At 48.2% G+C, this 20460-nt stretch overlaps 1 protein-coding gene across 1 annotated transcript in view; it reads left to right on the top strand.

The window, feature by feature from the left end:
• The window catches only part of PSMD10 (proteasome 26S subunit, non-ATPase 10), a 56021-nt gene extending 35652 nt beyond the window's left edge, over nucleotides 1-20369 (top strand). The window contains exon 5 of the mRNA XM_030497536.1: nucleotides 20291-20369. Coding sequence (XP_030353396.1) covers nucleotides 20291-20300 — 10 coding nt within the window. The 3' untranslated portion in view covers nucleotides 20301-20369. The remainder of the gene's footprint in view (nucleotides 1-20290) is intronic.
• The last annotated feature ends 91 nt before the right edge of the window (nucleotides 20370-20460 follow it).

Genomic DNA, 20460 nt, shown 5'->3' with positions numbered 1-20460 from the left:
GCTAATGTGAAGTGAACTAAGAGAGGCTGCTTGCTTAGTGCCTGGGTTTGATGAGACTTCTCCTTTTGGTTCCCAGGAGCTTTGTGCTGGGAGATGGTTACTTGTTTAGTTGGTTTTAATTCTCAGGAAGAATGGTATGGTGCTTCCTATCCTGCTTGGTTAATAATCTAATTTGATTTGTATTAATGATTTTAATTACATTGAGTATGACAGTGCAATGGCATGATGTGATGAAGTTGTCAAGCAAAGGATCAGCTACCCTGAATATAAAACAGGGTGGAAGACCAGCTGAGATAAACCTAAGCACTCTTTTTGTCATGCCTTTCATTTGCTTGTGGTAGGCAACCAAAGTTATTCCTCAACTGATCGGGACTTGGATCCTGTAGCCCAGCAGGGTGTATTAGCAGTTCAAATTCTTTGGAAGCACTTGTACGTCCAAGTAGGCAGCAAACTGGAGGGAAGTAATGGAAAATGAAACTGTCAGCAGCCCGTACATCATGGGAGCAGCTGGGAAAGCAATCATTCAGATGACTTCATCTCAAAAACACATGAATCTTAATGGTGTGTAGGGTACAGCCTTTGAAGAACAACTGTCTAATCCAGTTGCACACAGCAATTTGATTCAAATGAGCTAATAGAAGCAGTGGGGCAGCCTGGCCTGGCACAGTGACATCCCTGTGAGAAGCAGGGCTTTGCAGCTGTGCAAACATGTCCTGTTGGTGGGGGAACCGCTGTTCCATGGCCAGTAGCTGTGGCACACTGCACACCAGCCCTTGCCCCGCAGCCCAGCTCCCCTGGCCTTGGTTTGTGCTGGCTACAGCCAGGCTGCCTCCTGCACGATTGCTGCATGTGGCCATGTCCTTGCTCCCACGTCGTGGCTGGGCTCCTCTCAGCCAGGCTGGTGGGTGCTGCAGAGCCCCAGGCACCGGGTGGTGCTACCCCATAAGGCCCTGTGCCCACAACGTGTGTAAGAACCATCTTGATGTATAAACTACCCTGCAATTCCCAGGCTCTCTCAAGGATAAAGCAAAAAGCTGCAGGCTTGTATGGCGTCCCCAAAGGATCAGATTGCTTTGTAAAATTATCTGAAGTGCTCTTTTCCTCCCCAGATACTGAGTATTGCTTCTGTGCCAGAGATGATGTAAAACTCCTGCTGGGTGGCCTTTCCTATAATGTTCAATAAGTGATATGTTCTTGGAACCTGTATGAAATGCTGCAAAGCTTCCAATTCTATAAGCAGACAGCTCCCGGAAAGAAATAATGGCTTAAACCTTGTTCAGGGACTTATCTATCGGCACCACTGATGTGACTGGTATTGAATTAGTGTTTTAGCTTTTCATTCTGCAGGTTAATGTCATGTATCGAGCCGGGACTGTTCCATTCAGCATCCATCACTGTCACTGTCTTTGCATCTCTAGAAAAAGCTGTTTCCAGTTCACTGTGATTTTGGGATTCGGGTCACACCCCAGTTGACGACTGACCTGTAGCAGATGGATTAGAGTGGTTGTACATTGCTAACAGTAATTACATGTAATTAAGGTGCCTTCCTGGGACAGCCAGACCCTGACCTTACAAAAGGTCATTTGCAGCCTTGATTTTAGCACAGTGGCGTCAGCGGGGCTGCTGCAGCATTGAACCAGCCACGTGTGTGGGGCTGGGGCCTGGGGGAGAGGAGGGCACCACCACAGCACATGTGCTGTAGAAAGCTGCTGTTTGCCCTCTGTGTTTCATCATGGTAATATGTTGCATAGGGGAGGCATTGCCCTCAGGTGCACTAGGATTCTCAGATTTATCAGGAACTGTAGTAATTAATGGTTTACCCTAAATCCCTACCTCTGGGCATGGTGGTGAATGATGACACGAAAGGTCAGTTTATATTTGCCATTTCTTTAAGGAAAGGCTGTTTCTATCCTTTTGGTTGCTTGGAAAAAACTTAAAATAGTTCCAAATATACCCAAACCCAGCAAAATCTAGAAAGTGAATCACTAGAGTTTGCTCTTTTGCAGGCTAATGTAACTGCAGATGTTCTCATTCAGTGGAGAAACATCTACTCTTTTTTTGTATCTTGCAAACAGCTTCACCTCTGTGTTATCTTTCCTGGTGTAGGGCACCACGCTGCAGTTTAGCCTTTACTTAGGACACCCTGTCAGATCCAAAGAGAAATCCAGGTTTAGAATGTGGTTTGGACTGCAAGAGGGCAGCAAACTCACTAATATTTCAAAGAACCTCTGTATGAAAGATTTATTATTTGCTTGTTTTTAAAGGCATGCCAGGATATGTTCCCAACAGGAGACACTGTATTATTTCCTCTTACAACACAGTGCAGTTTTAGGGCTGGTTAGCAGCAAACATTTATTTCTGAGAGCTTCCTGCTGATGAGAAGGGAGCATGCGGAGCACCCAGAGGGCAGGGATGGTACAGTGTGCAGAAGGGATATCAGGCAGTGTCACTTAACCATCTGCATATGTCTGTCTGAAAATGGCAAAAGACCTTGCTAATTGTGTCTCATGAAGAAGTCATCTTCTGCTCCATGTTGTCTTCTACTGTAAGCTGGGTTACTGCATGTCTTGGAAGCCAGGGAACAGATTTCTGAGGATGCTTTGGGCCATAAACACCATATATCTAGCCTGAACACTCAGTTCAGCATGTCAAAGCTGGAGTGACAGTGGTGGTAAGAGCATCTGCATAGCCTTTACTTCTCTGTGATGGTTTCACTCTGTTGTAGCACTGCCCTCAACCTAAACACATAGGTCCACAAGTAGATGTATTACAACCAGAGCAGTGTGTACCAGTGTACAATCAGTGATGTTTTATCTCAACCACATCTAAACTCTCACCTGTTTTCTCTACTAACAGTAATCGATACCAGTTTTGACATCTGGTTGGAGGTCTCGGGCTTGTTTTCCAGGAAGACTTTCCTTGTGCCCACCAGGTTTTCCATGGTTAGCTGGTGTACACTTTGCCATCCCATTCTGTCACTGGGAGCCGGGATGAATGTGGCCCTATGAAAACTGTTGGCTTTGCTGTAAGCAGTTAGTAACACCTTCCCCATGCCTTGGGATTTGTAAGCCTGTCAGAAAGTTCTCGGAAACATGAGCCAATTTCTCTCTTAAAACTGTTATCACATTAAAAACCCCAAAATAATCTTGCAATGCTGAGCAAGATAGCATCAAAAGTCTTTCAGAGTTCCCACTGCCAACCATGGATTTATACCTTACAGTGGAAAAGACGCAGAGCCTCAGTTTTTGATTAAAACAGCTGAGCTTTTCATCAGTAAAAATTGAGGTCCACAGTGCCAAATAAAATAAAGGCAGGTTCTTAGCTGGTTTGAACTGGGTGAGCTCCATGTAGCTTCAGTTGACCTGAAGCCTGATTTTGGCTGTTACATGACTTTCCTTCTCTAACATACAACATACAGCAGGCTTGCAAGGGATGGGTCTAAAGAGACTTACCGCTATTCTGCCCCTGCTCAGTCCTGCGTTCACAGTTCCTGCAGATGTGAGTAGGATCCTGCTCATACACAGATTTATCATGTATTTTATGCTTTGGAGTCTACATTTGTTTATGATTTGCTGGTGGAGCATTTGCACTAATGGACGGGGGATTTTTTATTTTGGCATGTTGTAAACTAACATTTTAAGACCCAGAAAACAAAACTGAGAGGCACTTTGTTCTCAGTATGGTATTTTTGTGACAAGACAGCGGGAAGTAGATGGAAGCTACAAGCACCGTGTTCTTCCCTTGGTGCTCCCAGTAATTTTAGCACTGCAGTCATGTAGCTGGGGAGGAGAGTAAGAGAGACCCGTTGAGGCAGCAAAACTTTGAATGAACCACCCCTGTGAAATAGTTACTGGTGGTTTTGTCACGCTTCCACATTTAGGTTCCTTCGACACTGAGCTGAATCGTGAAGAAGCGCCGAGAGCATTCATCACGCTGCTATATACTTTTCAGCTATCTTTTGGCAGCCTTTTGAAAGTCACAGCTAAAAATACTGAACTCACTAGGATTTGAGTTAAGAAAAAGGGTAGCATAGAGAGAAAAAGACTGGGAACAATGAGCTGTGTTATGGCTGTATTTACTGAGGTCCTGGTGAGATAGCAAAAGGATTGTTTAGCCGAGTTAAAGGTGCATTTGATCTAAAGAGTCATCCATTGTACTCTGAAAAGTTGTGAAGGTTTTGAGGAACTTTTCTTCCTTACTGGAATGTGAGTGAAAAAAATGGTGGGTTGACCCTGGCTGGACACCAGGCACCCACCAAGGCACTTTATCACTCCCCTCCTCAGCAGGACTGGGAAGGAGAAAATAAGATGTTAAAAACTCATGGGTCAAAATAAAGGCAGTTTAATAAAGCAAAAACAAAGGCCATGCGTGGAAGCAAAGGAAATCAAAAGATTTTACTCTCTAGCTCCCATCAGCAAGCAATGTCTGACCATTTCAGGGATGCAGTACGTGTAGCAGTTGCCCATGAAGACAAATGTTGTAATAACGAATGCCCTCCCCTCCTCTTTTCTCTCAGCTTTATTGCTGAGCAGACAGCACACAGCCTGGAGTATGCCCTTGGTCAGCTGGGCCCAGCGGTCCTGGCTCTGTCGCCTCCCAAGATCTTGCCACCCCAGCCTCCTGGTGAGGGGGAATGTTGGAGAGGCAGCCTTGATGCTGTGGAGCACTGCTCAGCAGTAGCGAAACACTGGTGTGTTATCAGCACCTTTCTAGGTGCCAACACACAGCACAGCACAGTGGGGGCTGCTGGGGGGAAACTAACTCCGTCGCAGACAGACCCAATGCGCTTTGTCACTTCGACCACAGCACAAGGGGAGGAAGCACCCTAGGCACATCCCTGGCAGAGCAGTAATGTCTGAGGGCTGTTACACAAGCACTGATCTCTTGGGGCAAGCCTAAGGCTGTTTTAAAACGTACTGAGGCTTAAACAGCTGAGTCTCCTCTTCTCTGCTTTCCCATCTGAGCTGAGTGCTCCAGAGCAGTGGGGAACCCTTGATCAGACCCACAGAACCAGAGACACTGGTCCAGCTCAGGGATGTCTGCTCACCTTTCCCAGCCGTGGAGATTTATGCACCTGGGCTGCTAAATCAGCAGTTCCTTTAAGGGTACAGACCGTAACAGCTTAAATAGAGATCAGGAAGTAAATCCAATTTTTCCCCACCTCTGCCTACTATTTTAGTGTTTTACGTGGCTTCTGCCAGTTGTCCTCATGAAGGCATTAAAAGACTTGAAGTTGAGACAAGCATAGGAGTAGCTGGCTGATTTTACAGGTTGTTGTAAAGTTTTCCCCATGTGACTGTATTTACTCTCTTCCAAGTCACATTTTTCTCTATCTGGCCAGAAAATAAAACCTTTACTAAGCTATTATTCCTTCCTTCACTTGATGCAGAAGCATTGACTCTCCAGCATGCAGAAGTTCAAACTCATAGTGATGTTTGGACACTACGTCTATCACTTCTGAAGTTTACTGCATGCTCTTGGGTTGCTATTTTACACCTGCTATTAGGCATAGGTTATAATGGCCTGCGTTTAGGTACCTGGGTAAAGATGTGAAAGCACAGGCTGTAAATCCAAGCAATATTGTACCTATTGAATCCTCATATCAAAATTCTTGCTGCAGTTGCAGCATCCAGGTTGCACTGATTAATTTGATGCTGAAACCCCACAATGGATTCTGAGCATCCCAGCCAAGTTACAGCAATAACGCAGTGCTCTTAGTGATCTCAATGGCTTTAGTGTTATTGCCATCGACTGGAGCTGAGATATAGAAAAGTGAGGTAATTTCTATGGCTCTACATGAAGTTAATGGTAGTGGCAGGGCTCTGGCTATTTGCCTTCAAAGCCAGTGCTGCATTTTATAGCCTAAAGGCACTTATTGAAAAGATTAAAGCTGAAGGCCATTGGCAGAGCTGTCTCTGTTTCTTCAGGTCTCAGTTTAGCCAAGCTGGAGGAAATGTACAGCTGCCGCTACACTTCTGTCAGCTAACTGAGACCCTTACAGTGGTTCTGATTTACTGCAGCTGGAAATCAGCACTTACAGGAGGAAAGCAAATACTCCAATGCAAATATTCCCATGTCCTGAGATCTTAACGCCCCTCTTTTCAAAGAAACACTTTAATCCCATTGTGTAGAGGCTCAGGCTTGCAGAGGCACGTGTGGATCACAAAGAAGCAGCAAGTCATTGGGCAGACCAGTGAGGTTCCAGTCTTACTGGAACTCATGAACTGGTCAGTGGTGCTGCTGGGGACAAGCTGGGCTTTGGGGCAAGGTGCTTCGCTTTGCGGCCTTCATCTCCCCACTTCTAAAATAGGGACAGCATAAAAGAGTGTGTCTGTAGCAGGCAAACACTTAGCTCAGTGCGTGTGTGTGTGTGACTAGTCTTACTTCAGTCTTCTCTGTTGTAGAAGATGAAAACTCTGGGAGCTGCCATATCCTTATTTCTGCTCCCTGCCCAAGAGCTCTTCCTGTACCTTATGTCTCTCTTATTGGTGGCTGTGTCTTGATGTGAGGGAATGGATATCAGTGGGGCATGAGGGGGATGAAGGGCAGTGGCAGGGGTCCAGATTGTGCTGAGGAGGTGAACAGCAGGGGTGTAGGAATCCCAACAAACTGGAATTGCCAGGAATGTACCTTCACATCCTAACTTGGAGCTTCATTTTTGCTGGCTCAGGTTTGAACAGGGGCTTGGCTGTGTTCACTCTTTGTTACCTGCCCGGCTTGCAGTCTGGGTACCCCTCTGCCCCAGGCATCCCCCTCGGGCACGGGCCGAGGGCAGAGGGACGAATGTTGTTTCAGAAGCTCTGCGTGGCCCGGCCATGGGGCTGCTCCGGGCCATGGGGCTGCTCTGGGCCATGGAGCTGCTCCGGGCCATGGAGCTGCTCCGGGCCATGGGGCTGCCGAGCGTCGGGGATCAGGCCGGCAGCGCTGCTGCCTGCACCTGCCCTGCTGACACCTCCCCTCACACCGCGCCTTCGGGGCGGGTCCTGTCCTGGCTGTGCCGGGGGCGGCACTGGGCACCTCGTCTTTACAAGCCAAGGTGTGAGACAAGTAAAGCCCATCGCCAGGGAGGGTGAGAGGCCCCCGACCCCAACCTGCCCCCTGGACCCCGCGGCCCGCTCCCGCTGCCCGGAGCTCCGGGCCGGGTTTTCCGCGGTGCTGCGGCCCGGGACAGGCCCGGCCCCGCCCCCGACGGGATGGCCCCGCCCCCTGCCCGGCCCCGCCCCGCTCGGCCGCCGCACGCCGCCGAGGGCAGGTAAGGGCCGCCGGGGGCGGCGGGTCCCGGTGTCCGCGGGGGGCGGGAGCGCAGCCCCGGGCCCGGCCCGGCAGAGGCGGCCGCTGGGAGCGCCCCGGGTCTTTGCGCGGCCGCTCGGCGTGTCCCGGGCTCGGCCGCGGGACGGGTGCCCCGGTACCGGTGCTGCCCGGACAGACCTCCCGCTGCCCGGGCGGGGGGCGCGGCCGGGGTACCGCTCCCCTCGCTCCCGCCCGCCCGCCCGCCCGGCCGCCGCGCTTGGGAGCCGCAGCGCTGGTGGGAAGCAGAGAGCCGCCGGAGCCGGCCGTGCCCCGGGCAGCTGCGGTTCGCGGGACCGGTCCCGGCGGAGGACAGGGCCCCGCGGGCGGTGGGACCGGCACGGTCCAGCGCCGGGCACGCTTGGTCGGGCTGTTGTGGGCACCGCCGCGGCGGCGGGAGCGGTAGGTGCGAGGGCCGGCACGGGAGCAGCCGCCGGGCACATGGGGCCGGCTCGACGCTTGCTGCAGGAGTGGCGGCGCTGAGTGGGTGGGAGCGCTGAGCGGTGCGTCCCGCGGGGTGCCCGTGCCCGCTCCTGCCCTCCGGGGCAGGGCTCAGCGCCGGTTCCGTGCCCCTGTGGCCCCCCCCCCCGGCTTGGGCCGTCACACGCATCAGCCTGGCCGGGACTTTGGGCTGTTATCTAAATAAAGGCGTATTTTGTCTTGCGTTGGTGAGCTGTGTTATCAAGGCCTTTCGCAATTAGTCATAGAGCGTCTTTGTGGCCTCTGTTAAAAATAAGTTTGTGAGGCAGCTGCTGTTTTCAGAGGAGAGAGATTGGGCCAAAGATGCAGCTATGTTGTAAAGGAAACCTGACATGAAAAGCTTTGGAAAAAAGAGGAAAGCCGCACAAAATAAGGGGTGCTTCTGGTGCTTTATAGCTTACGTTTCGTTATTGCTTCCTCACTTTGTATTGTAAGTTACTTGCGAAAACAGGGAATACGAAGTGTCACTTCCCTATGATTTTTCCTGTTTCCATAGCCTCCCCCCTCCATCCTGGTTTTATTTACTTCCTTATTCATGCTTCACTCTGGTAAATAGTTGGCATGGCAACAAGTGCAGCGTTTATTAATTTCAGCTCCCTTTGCAGCCAGCTCTCGGGCGTGATGGATGCTGTTGTATAAGCAATGGTAACATGTGGCCGCTGCTCTTTGGTTTATTATGTCTTTCCTGGATTTATTTGGCAGTGAATGTAACATTCTGTGCCCCTGCTTCTCTGCCCCCAAGGCAGACCACAGGGTTTGGTTGGGACGGTGGAGATCTACTATCCTGCCACTGCGAAACATCTGTGCAGGTGTCAGCAGGCGAGGATCAGTTGGTATGAGGGCTGAACATGCCTCCTTTATCCTCCCCTCCTCTCTCTTTTTCCCTGTTCCACCTTTGGCACAGCAGCTGAGAAGTTCCACGTGGGAGCCCAGGTTTCTGCTCCTCTGCACAATTCTGTAATTGAAGCACAAACTTGGTTTTACCTCGTGAACTCATAAATCATGTCCCTTTAATGGGCCTCCATTGCTGGGAAAGAGGCAGCCCTTGCCATGGTACAGCACAGAGTGGACAAAATGTTCATTGTACAGCAGGCTTGCTTTGATTGCACTTAAATCAATAGTGTTATCTGCACTTCAGAGATGTAGGAGGGAGAAGGAACAATAATAAGTGTTTGCAACAGAGTTGAAAGGAGTTCACACTGTCTTGGGCTGTCAACAGGCAGCAAAAGCCTGAGAGAAATAAGGGCCTGTTAGTGACTCTTGACTCAAAATCAAGTTACCTTTTGCAAGTTAAATCTAATGGTGTGGTTCATCTTGGAGGGGAGAAACCAGGCAGGATTGGGACAGCAGTTTGGCAAAGCTCACCCCCAGAGGGTGTTGTGTGCTGCCAGCAGCTGCTCTGGGTTTCTGCTGGGTAAGCTTGCATCCCTTCAGCAGGTCCAGCACAGGCTGTTGCCTTCTCACAGGTGTGCACCTCACTGGGCTCTATGTAGGACTGCAAAGCAGAGCAGTCAGTAGTGTGGAGTGTCACTGGGCAGTTATCTTACCCTCTGCAGAATAATGTGTGTTTTACACAGCAGCAGCATCATACATTTGTGTCTGGGCACAATTATAGTTGTCCTGCTCATATAAAAGCTCCAAATCTTACTCAGCTTGAGCACCTAGGAAAAAACCCCTACATTGTTCAACAGTACAGGTGGTCCTGTTATTCTTATCCAAGAAGTCTGTCTTCCCCATCTCCCTGCAGGATTTGCTAAGTATTCTTGGAGCTGCACAGATGGAAGAGACACCTTGTCTGTGTGAGAAACTAGTGCCAGCTGATCATCTGAAACGGATTTTATTTTTAGTGATGTAATTCAATTGGTGCAACCTGTGTTTGGATTTCTCACTTGGGTTTTAGGTGAAATTTATCCTGAGCTAAACTAAATGAAAGCCCATATCCACAGGCAGATCTGTGCTAGTTTAAGCACATCTGTATATAGCCATGCCTGTGGTCAGCTTACTGTAACTTTCTCCTATAGAAAAAACCTAATAGGAGAATTGTCCCTTTGTGGCATCTGATTTATTTAAATAGTTCATTTTCTTGTGAATTCAGACTCTCTTAGTATGGCCTCCTCATGTGTGCGGGGGTTGTACATCACCCATCACTGGGGAGACTTAAAACACAAGATCTTTCACCTAACTGAGCACTGCAGGGGACAGGCGGTGGAAGCAAGACCCGTGAGAGAAGGTGAAGTTGCAGCTTCAGGAATGGGGTTACTCTCCCTGGAGTTTCCTTTCACTGTCTCAGGGTGACAAAGTAACCCAGCTTTATTGGAAATGGTGGTGTCATGCATTCCGCACTCGAACCAGGCACAGGCCTCAGTGTGCGCTTGGAGATTAGAAGAGAAGAAGACGGGGATCCCAAATCAGGCACGGACTTGAGCTTCATTTTTTTTCCCCCTTTTACAATGTGGGGGCTGACTCCAGACTCTGGACGTAGCCTCTCTGTGTTTTGGCATCACAAACTGGAAGCTACAGATCAGGTGATTACTTCTTAGAATGTTGTTTCCAAAACTTTCCTTTTCCCAGATGCAGGAGGGAATGATACCTTCCAAATACACTTCATTTTAAGCAATGATGAGATGCACCCTGCCGTTTTGCATTTACCTTCATTCCATTTTTGAGTTATTTCAGAATCATCCAGGCATGGCTGATGCTTAAAAAGAATCACTGACCAGAAGGAAGGATCCCTCAGCGTGCAACGTTTCCTAAACAAGCAGCCCTGGTTTCCTGTGGAGTTTAGCACTGTGGTCTGCTTCATGCCATCGAGCTCAGCAGGCAAAGGAGTACACAGGAATTAGGCTCCATGTATTTTTGACTTCTGAGCTCCACCATGTTACAAAATGAGGGGTTTTGGTGGGGTTTTTTGCTGTTTTGGTTTTGTGGGGTTTTTTTCTCCCCCAGATAAATGGCTTCTGGTTCCAAGGGCTCCTAACCAGTTCCAGATGGCCAGGCAGGTGTTGCAAGCTCAGTGTTACTGGGGCATAACAAGCAGGGTCAGGGAAGCAATTCATGACAAGCCACCACTGGAGGCAAACATGGAGAAACTGCATTTGGAAAGAAGCAAAGTTGAGGTCAGTAAATATTTTTCAGGGTCAAAAATAAAAGCCAGATGTTCCCATGGGTGGCTGCTCTTTTCTTCATCTTCTAGTCCTGCAGTTTCTTTGTTCGAAGTCGGTCAAAACTTGCCTTCCATCTCCCTTTTTCCTATTGAAAATATCTGGGTTCTGAGGATGAGTGAATGACTAATGGGGACAGGGAGGTGATTAGTCTAAATATGTAACCTTCACCTTCTAGCTGTAAGCTGCTAATTTCTCACTTTCAGCTACCATATGTTGTTGCCTTTTCAGGTATAACCACTGAAAGGATGCTTTTAGGAGTAACCTTCATACCATGTGGCATCTGAAACTGCTAAGCAGGGCAGCTGGGTTCTTTAAAGCTGCTATAATGTGCCTTTTCTCCCTTGGCTGAGAGGGAAGCGTGGACACCAAGATACTTCTCTGAAGGAAATGTCAGCGCAGCAGAAAAGCAGCACAACTGGTATGAGGAGCAATAAACTGGCTCACAACTGAGCCATGGGGATGAGGGCTTGTTATGCACTAATAACCAGGGAGCTGCAAATTCTTTTAAAACTCAGTTTTCTTGAGGATGTAAGTGCAGATTTAACCAAACCGCAGCACAATCCTCTGCCTCCCACCCCAAAGCCAAGCGCATTTAGTGGTGGTGTGGGAGCGCTTCCCTCTGCTCCCTGCCGGCGTTGGGGCGGGATGAGGCGGAGCAGGGCTGGCTGGGTGACAGACAGTGAGGTCTCTGGAACACTGGCATCCTCTCTTGCAGCTGGGACACAGCCACCCTTGTTCAATGGGATATTAGAGGGTTTCTCGGTGTCCCGGGCCGCTGTGCTTGTTTATTTGTGTTCTGGCAATCTGCAGAATTACAATGAGCTACATCCTGCAAGATCTGCAAATAGTCCTCACCTATGAAATAAACACAAGGCTCAAATATTTAAACTAAAGCATTGGATTATCAGTTTATTACCAGTAAAAGGCCTTATTGAGCTGAAGGAGTCTGAGTCACCCTTCTCTTCTGATGATTTTCTTTTTGGTGATAATGGCTCTAGGAAGTAATGGTTAGGAATAGGAAGCTCAGTCTTTTGTTTACCTAGGTGGTAACCCTAGGATGGTTCATTAAATTAAAAATGGATAAAAGGAAGTAAATTGTATGTAATGCAAATTCCACCCGTGCAGTTCCTTGCTAGAAGGAAATGAGTAGAGTTCAGTGTAGTTAATTACTTATGTGAGAGTTACATTGCATAAATGCATAAGGGAAAAAAATCCTCATGCCTCCTTTTTTTGCAGAAGGAAGCTGAAGCCTTAACAAAACCTTCTTTAATATTGTGGGTCTCATACCTTCTTTGGAAGCAGTGGTATTTCTGAGGCTGAGTGCAAATAAGCAGAGTTCATGCGCTTCTAATGTGGTCAGCAGAGCATTTCCTTAATTACACATTCCCCACATGTTCTGAATAGGGGAGTTTACTCAGGTTCTTTTGGCATAGCATTGTATTGTTGTTCTGAAATATCTTCTACTGGCTGCTGTCAAGGGGTTGGGCTAGAGACCTTCTTGCTCTGATGAATTCCTGCAATTTCTATGCACCTAAGAACATCTCAGGGCCATTCTTGATCAATGGACGTCCTTCACTAAAGCTGCCCAGGGGGAGGAGGAGGAAACAGATTTTAATGAAACAGCTGAGATTCTCCATCGTGCTGAACATTATTGGAAAGTATAATGTGAGACAGTGACTGAACCTGAGAGAAACCACCTAAGGCTGTGCTTACAATGAACTGAGGAGTGTTTTATTGCTCTGGGATGCACATGGGAGTGAAGAACCATTGCTGGGGTCAGAGCTGCTGTCTCCCCTTGGGGCCTGCCAAAGCTGCCTTCCATGGTGGTTATTGGTAGGCACCAGCTACCAGTGGACCACTGGTACATCATCACCATCAATGATGGTAATAACACCATCATTGTGTCCGAGGTGGGAATGGCACATCGTGTCCTGTACAGTCCTCACTGAATAGAGAAAAATCTGTATGAAGTCTGTGATTAGTTGAGCTTGAGTAATTTTGTCATTTGGAGATAGGTGAGACCAAATCAGCCTGGAATTTGACCTTGACATTCGCTGTGTGATGGTAACAGATTTGTGTGATGGCATTTATACACTAACTGCTCTGAGAGACCACAGTTGCCTGCTTTGTTTGATGTTATGCTTTATCTTATCAGCTGTTTCTCATCTGAAGGCCATTTCTATATGACTTAGTTGGTTAGGATTTTTTTGCAGGTAGAAAGAGACGACTTCTTTTCTCTCCTTTCACTGGGACAAGTCAGACAAAATATCATTGCAGACAGTGCAGCCGCAGCATTTTCAGTGGAATAGCTTTTCAGAAAACAATTATATTAAATATGTTCTCTGTTCTCTTAGCTCACAGCTGCCTTTGGTCTGTGACGGACTAGACGGTCCACAGCTACAAGTGGCATATTGCGAATGTTGAGAAAATAGCGCACCTTTGAAGAGCTCCCGTGGTGCTGTGGAGCTTCACTTCGCAATGGCTAACCAAAAGGCAAGTATTTTATGTATTTATTTTATCACAGTGAGAAGGGAGATGTGAGCACAGAGAGGGAGAAAGAAGGTTTGTGGTGTGGTGGTGCGATTGCAGCCACAGGCACAATATGCCTGCGAAGGTGCTGCTCAGCTGTGTGCCTTTGCAGTGGGACAGCCCTTGGCTGCCTGGGGAGCACCTGAATTTCAATGTGAAGGTTACACAGTGACTGCAGTTGCTGTCATCAGCCATTTGGTACTTTAAAAGCAATGTTTGTAGGCTTGTGCAATACCATTTCTACTTGTATTACTGCACCTTGAGGGCTTTCTGTGTGTAAAAGGGAGCACTTACATCAGTCAAGCTGCCACAGGTCTATGTGAGTCTCACGCATCTGGGTCCCTTCTGCCACGGCAGCCCCATCAGCTTGTGGCTTCCCAGCCCAGGGCTGCCATTTCTCCTGGTGACTGTGGCTTATGCAGGCTGCAGCTATGGGCAAGCTCCTGCACTGGGTAGAAACTGAGGTTGCACTTCTCCCTTTCCACAGCACCAGGCTCAGGGAAGGGAGACACAGTCCAGCTCCCATGGATAGCAGATTTTATGCTGTTTTTCAGCTCATTCCTCTCAAAGAGAAAGACCATCCTGTAGTTTGGTTTTTATTTCTTCTCAGCTGATAACATCAAAGAAGCGTCATGGTGTTATGCCTGTGAGCATGATAATGGCTGTCAGTGTTTAGCATGTAAAATAGTGATGGCAATACCTCTACATATTCCATGGTACTGACAGCAGAAGAGATCAGATGGGAGGAAGAGTAGGGCTGGATTCTCCAGCATGAGATGGGGACAAGGTTGATCATGCACTCTGTGCAGGTATGGCAGTGTTGGCACCAAGTCTTTCTGGTGCTGTTAACTACAGCATGTATTGGGAACTGCAGTATGACTGTGGGTGCCAGGACCACATCCATCATTCTTAACGCAGTGCTGCTCTTGGTTTTGACCTGCCCTACAAGAGCTGTCTTGATTAACAAGGGTATTGGGAAGTGTCCACACATTGTAAAGCAAAAGGAGGTCATTTCCTTACATTGTGACAGGATATGTGATAAAGAGGTATGGACAGAGGCAAGCAGCCTTTCCAGCCTGCTGCTATTTTAATTTGGCTATGAATAGCCTTGTGAGATCAGTATTATCTGCTCTGGGTTTTGTTGTTTCAGGTAGGGATGTTTTCATATCTTTATTACAAGGACCTGTGTGCAGCTCCAGGTCTCAAAGGGTGAAGTGTGTCTGGATGGTCCTACGCTGACCTAGGGGATAAAATTGGGGTGTTAAATACTGTCATCATTTGTGGGTCCTGACTGCCAAATTAGGGAGGTTAAAGTCCCTAAATTCATCCTCTTCCTTTGCACGCAATGTAGTGTTTGGTCAATGAAATCTGCATGGCCTGTGGTGTATGTTATTAACCTGTGCACATTCCAGCACTGAGGAAGGCGTGCAGCATTGGCAAGGACAGGTGCATGCTGAGGAATCAGAACTGAGGCTGGAGTGCCCTGCAGATGGTCTATCGATAATTGTGCGTGTAGGCAGCTGACAGCAAGAGCACTGAGCTGGTACTGTGTGTCTGAGCAGTTTGTGCTCGGGTGAGGTATGAAGAGCATTAACATAGTTCTGTTTTGAGCTGGAGCTGAGTTAAACCTCCCAGAAATAAAATGAAAATGCAGCACAAAGAAGGAGCTTTTCCTTAGGGCTCCGAGGGAGAGGAGGCAGGACGCTGGCGCGGGTAATTCGGTTGGTTCTGATCACATGTGTGGGGAACGAGGAAGTGAGCACTGTCCGGGCTGCAGGCTGCCCAAACGTGCCTTTGCTCGGTGTGCCCAGTGCAGGTGTGCTCCCTGCAAGAGGATGTTGTGCTCAGCAGGAGGAAGGTTGGTGTCTATTTGACCCTTCACTTTCAGGGGCTGGATACTGGGTTGGTGCTAGGGAATGCATGTCACACCGCTGCTTGATGCTTTGCTGAAGGGGGAAAGGGGCAGTTTTGGGCAGGTCGTGAATTTTCATGTCTTGGTTGGCTTAAACAGGAGTCTCCTTGGATCCGCGCTCACCACTTGGCCTTTCCCTGCCTGTCAGCTCCAAAACATACAGGACTGCTGTTCTGCCCGAGTGGCACTGCTCTGTGTTAGTGCGCGGTGCAAGCAGCTGACAGAGGGAAGGTTTATTATTCATTTATTAGTATCTTTCTTAGCTTTTCTCAAGGTGAACAGAGCAATCCTCTCTCCAAGGGGCTGGCAGAGCCGTTAGCTGTGCCCCACATGGAGGCTGGCATTCCCTGCCTCCCTCCTGGCTGCAGAGCTGCAGCCGGGCAGAGCTTACACCGCCTCTCCTGACACTGCAAAACCATTCTCACAGGTGAAGATGGGGGTTGCAGCTGTTGGGAAAAGCCCTTTTGCACCAAAACACTGCTGAGCAGTTCTGTAGTAAGCTAAATGGGGGCAGAGAAAGGTGTGAGGAATGATCAAAGCTGAGTAACACGTGGAATGAGCAAACAACGAACTTCCTTTCTCTGGAAGAGAAACTGGCTGTGACACAGGTCTGCGAAACGAGCAACATGAAGTAGGTGAGTGCAGAGTGATTCCTACTAGGTTTTCTGATCAAATGCTTGGGGATGCCAAATGAAGCAAGCAAGTGGTGGGTCAAAGCAAAACAAGGGCAGATCCTTTTATGTTTAAAGCGTAGCGAGGCTGTGGGACTGTGGGGCTTTGAGAATATTGCAAATGCTTAAAATTAATGTGAGTTTAGAAAGTAATTAGAAAAACCTGTGAAATACAGAGGCATTGCTCCCGTTTCAGGGAGCCCCGGCCCTGTACCTTGCAGGAAGCTGGAGCACAGGACGGTTCTCTGTACTCTCTCCAGCAGTCTGCTGTTAGCCTAGATGAGAGATAAACTAGTGCCTTACAGGGACCCTCGCCTAGCTGTATATAGCCTTTCCTGTATTTTTAAACTGGACACTGAAAATCTGTTGGGAGATAAAATGTGCACATCCCAGAATGCTGTTTTAATGAAACAGGCCTCGCTTCTCTGCCCATGCATGGGCTCTGGATTTGACAAGCTGCACAGCAGCATAACACTGTCACGGATCTTCTCCGATGACTGGAGCATTTGCTTCTTACTGGGGAGGCAGCCACAAGAAATCAAGAGCTATCACAGTAAGAGGTGCAGCCAGTTATGCCACATGATAGGTCATGCTTCTGCTTGTCTCCACACCCAGCGTTTGTCAACACGGGTGGGTGTGTGAGTCGATCTCTTTGTGATGTTGTCTTCCCCAGAAAAGCAGTTAGAGGGAGGAAAGTCCTTTGCATATCCAGTGCACTCTCTGATTGGATTTATGCTTTCTCGTGGCAAGTGGCAGGACCCAGCAGGGCTGCTCCCTCTGCGTGGAGGCATCATGGTGGTGCAGTGCCTGAGAGCAGCCTGGGTTGGCTCTGCACGGCGGGCTTCAGTCTTTAAGCAGACTCTGTTTTGCTTCTGTTGCCACAGAGCAATCATCATAGAATGGTTTGGGTTGGAAGGAACCTTAAAGCTCACCCAGTTCCAACCCCCTGCCACGGGCAGGGACACCTTCCACTAGAGCAGGTTGCTCCAAGCCCCTGTGTCCAACCTGGCCTTGAACACTGCCAGGGATGGGGCAGCCACAGCTTCTCTGGGCACCCTGTGCCAGCGCCTCAGCACCCTTGTGAAGAATTCAGTCCTGACCTAGGAGGGGTCTCCCACCGGCAGGAGGGAAGGACAGTGCTACTTTCTTTTTACTTCTCACAGTTTGTCTAAAACCAGTTTACATCAGCGGGCTCATAAGGGTTCTTGCACTTAAGAGGTCCAAGTTTAAGGTAAAATCTGCTCCAGTGCTGCCCGATGACCCCCATCATTGCCCTACACATCTGCCAGGCTGTTGTGTTTCCCTTCCCTGCTGTTTGCAGAGGTGGCGAGGGCTGGGCAGGACACACAGAAAATGCCCCATTTGCGAGAGCGACAGGGTCCTGGCTTTCTTACGGATTTGGATGTTTGTAGTGCATGATCCCTGTGGTCTCCAAACTGTTCATTAACAAGGCTTGGAGGCAGGAGAGGATTATGTGCAATCTAGCAAAGCAAATCAAAGCTGCGTGATGCTGTTTAAGGAGTGTGTGAGCTGTAGGATTAAGCAATTTGGGGAGCGGGCGATGGTTCGGTACAGTGCAGAGTGCCTGACTGATAGCACAGTGTACATGTCAGTTGATTTGTATCCTTCGTTATTGTGCTTGTAGACCCAAATAAACAAACAACACGCTCTCCTGAGTGGTTAATGGTGGGTTCTCCTGTTTCAAGCCTCTGCTGCGTTCAAGACGCAGCAGCACGGTGCACCCGTTGGTGCACCCATTGGAGGCTACAAAAGCTCAAGTCACAGCCGGGACAGTCCTGTGATCATGCTGCATATGGAGATCATTTCCCAGCCTTGTTTACTCCTGCAAGCCTGGGTTGACAGCGTTGCAGCTCCTGAGCCTGCCAGCAGAACCTCCAGGTGAAGTGTCTCCTGGACCATCTCACTTTCCCACAGGGAGTGCATTATGTGGTTTGATTTGTAGCTATTTAAAACAAAAGAAGGATTTGGCTTCTGTTTGGTTTCTCTTAACCTTTTCCTTCTAATGCAGCTGTTCATAGATCACGGAATGGTTTGTGTTGGAAGGAACCTAAAGCTCATCCAGTTCCAACCCCCTGCCATGGGCAGGGACACCTTCCACTAGAGCAGGTTGCTCCAAGCCGCTGTGTCCAACCTGGCCTTGAACACTGCCAGGGATGGGGCAGCCACAGCTTCTCTGGGCACCCTGTGCCAGCGCCTCAGCACCCTCACAGGGAAGGATTTTTTCCTAATATCTAATCTAAATCTCCACTCTGTCAGGTTAAAGCCATTCCCCCATGTCCTGTTGCTGCATACCCTTGTAAAAAGTCCTTCTCTAGATTTCTTGTAGACCTCTTTAGGGATTGGAAGACTATTACTATTCCAGGAAGATAAAATATTCACAGGGATAAAAAGGCTATTTATAAAGAAGTAGCTGTTATTCTTTTTCTAATTGACTACCATCCTGGTGAATAAGTATGAGTCTTTGCTGAAGTTTTTCTGAAGTATTTTCAGCCCACATGTCGTGGGTTTGTTAAAAATAAATAAAACTTCTAGAGAAGTAGATACTGTGAAAACTGTGTCCCCAGATACTTCTTTAAAAATAAAATCTGTCCTAGAAATTGCTGTAAATGTCTTTGTAAAAGCAGGATTGTGCCTGAGAGCCAGAGTGAGTGGATGGTTGGAACCAAGCATGGAAGAGCCCTGCCAAGCTGACTGAAATGAAGGTTTAAGCAGTAGAGATTCATTAGGGCTCTTTATTACTGTTTCTGCTTTAACTGATTAGAGTGGTATCAATAGTTTCTCAGGTGATAAAGACTATAATTATTGTGTGACAAGCACAGCCATCCTTGCCTCAAAGAAATAAGAGATGTTGTTTCCTTTCCTCCAGAAATCTTTTTCAAACAGTTAGAGTTTTTATGATGATGTCCATTCCTTTTATGAGCCTTTTTATGCAGTGTTCTGTGGCATTTCTTTGTAAGCATTAATCAGATGCCTGTTCTTGCTTCTAACATGTTGAAAAAGGCAAATATTTGGGAATATATCATCCATAAAATAATGTAAATCTGTGAAATGTTGTCAAATGAGCAGAGTTCAGTGAAATACTTGTCTTGACTTTGGATATATCAGTTTAAGGAAGAGGTGCACCATGTGGAGACAGTCCAAAGAAGAAGACCCCAGCTCTGAGGTACCTGAAGGAGCTGGGGTTGGTTAACGTGGAGGCTGTGGTGTAAAACCCTGTGAGGATGGCAGAGAAGGGAGCATCCCCATGGCGGATAGATGAGGGTCATCCTCATCTATCAGGATGATCTGGAGCAATAGGAAGAAGTTGCTTGCTGCCAGTTAGCTAAATGTTGAAATGGGTGGCCCAAGAGGGCTGTGCTTGCCATCCTCCAAAGGGCAGATTAGACAGAGAATAGGGGCGATAAAGAATGGCCTGATGGGAATGGGCCTGATGACCTTCAGATGATGTTTTCCATGAAAACTGGGATTCATTCATTCTTAATGACCTGACTCCCAAGGCTGTGGCTTTGGGAGAGAAAGCCGAGTATGTTGAAACCCAGAGTCACCTGACGGGCTTGGAAACAATGGAAAGATCCCACCTGGTGAGCTGGAAACTGCCTACAGGAACATGAGCAGAGCTTCTGCTCCCTTGGAGGTGTGCCTTACTGCCCTCAAGTTGGCCAGGAGAGTGGAAAAGGAAAAAAGTAGCAAAGCAACACATGATTTACTCTTCCTCCACGCCCTGCAGCCTCTGGCCATTCTCAGTGTCTGTTGAAACACTAAGTGATCTGCACCCGTGCTGTTTGAATAGCAAATGCCAGTACAGCGTAAAGCAAAGTGCACACACATTTAAGAAGGAGCAGCCTTTGGTATTTTATGGCATAACATGCAGCAATAAGACTTTCAGATTGGTTTCCAAAGGCTGGCTGCTTATCCTTGGTTTCATTTAAGGCAGAAAGAAGTGTGGAAAAGAAGGTAAAAAGCAAGCAAGCAGTTTTGTAATTCAGATGCATATTTCGCTTGTAGCATGCTGAGTCAAGTGTTTACCTGTTAGTAGGAAAGCAGCTAAAATGAAACATTGTCTTGGTAAGGTTAATACCTCGTGAGGAGCTGTAGGACAGGGAGAAAAGTAGGGCAGCTTGTTTTGGAACTTGTGCTGAAGAGCAAATAAAAACCCCCAATGTACACATTTGGTTACCATATGTCGTGCTTATCATAAAAGGCATCTCGGTGTTATTTCTTTGCAGGGATGCTTGAGCTCCACGGAGGCAGACTTCCCCGCTGAAGAAAGCACATGCCAGAGGCGCTGGGGTTGCAGTGGGTGAGACGAGCTTTCGCGCCTGTTGAGGGGCGGCTGAGGCGGGCAGCGAGCTCGCCCCTTCCCGTGCTTGCCTGTTTGATTGACGTTGGCTTCCAA

This window comes from Strigops habroptila, chromosome 9 (assembly GCF_004027225.2).
Source record: "Strigops habroptila isolate Jane chromosome 9, bStrHab1.2.pri, whole genome shotgun sequence".
Classification (NCBI taxonomy): Eukaryota; Metazoa; Chordata; class Aves; order Psittaciformes; family Psittacidae; genus Strigops; species Strigops habroptila.
This window is presented reverse-complemented; position numbering and strand designations above follow the sequence as displayed.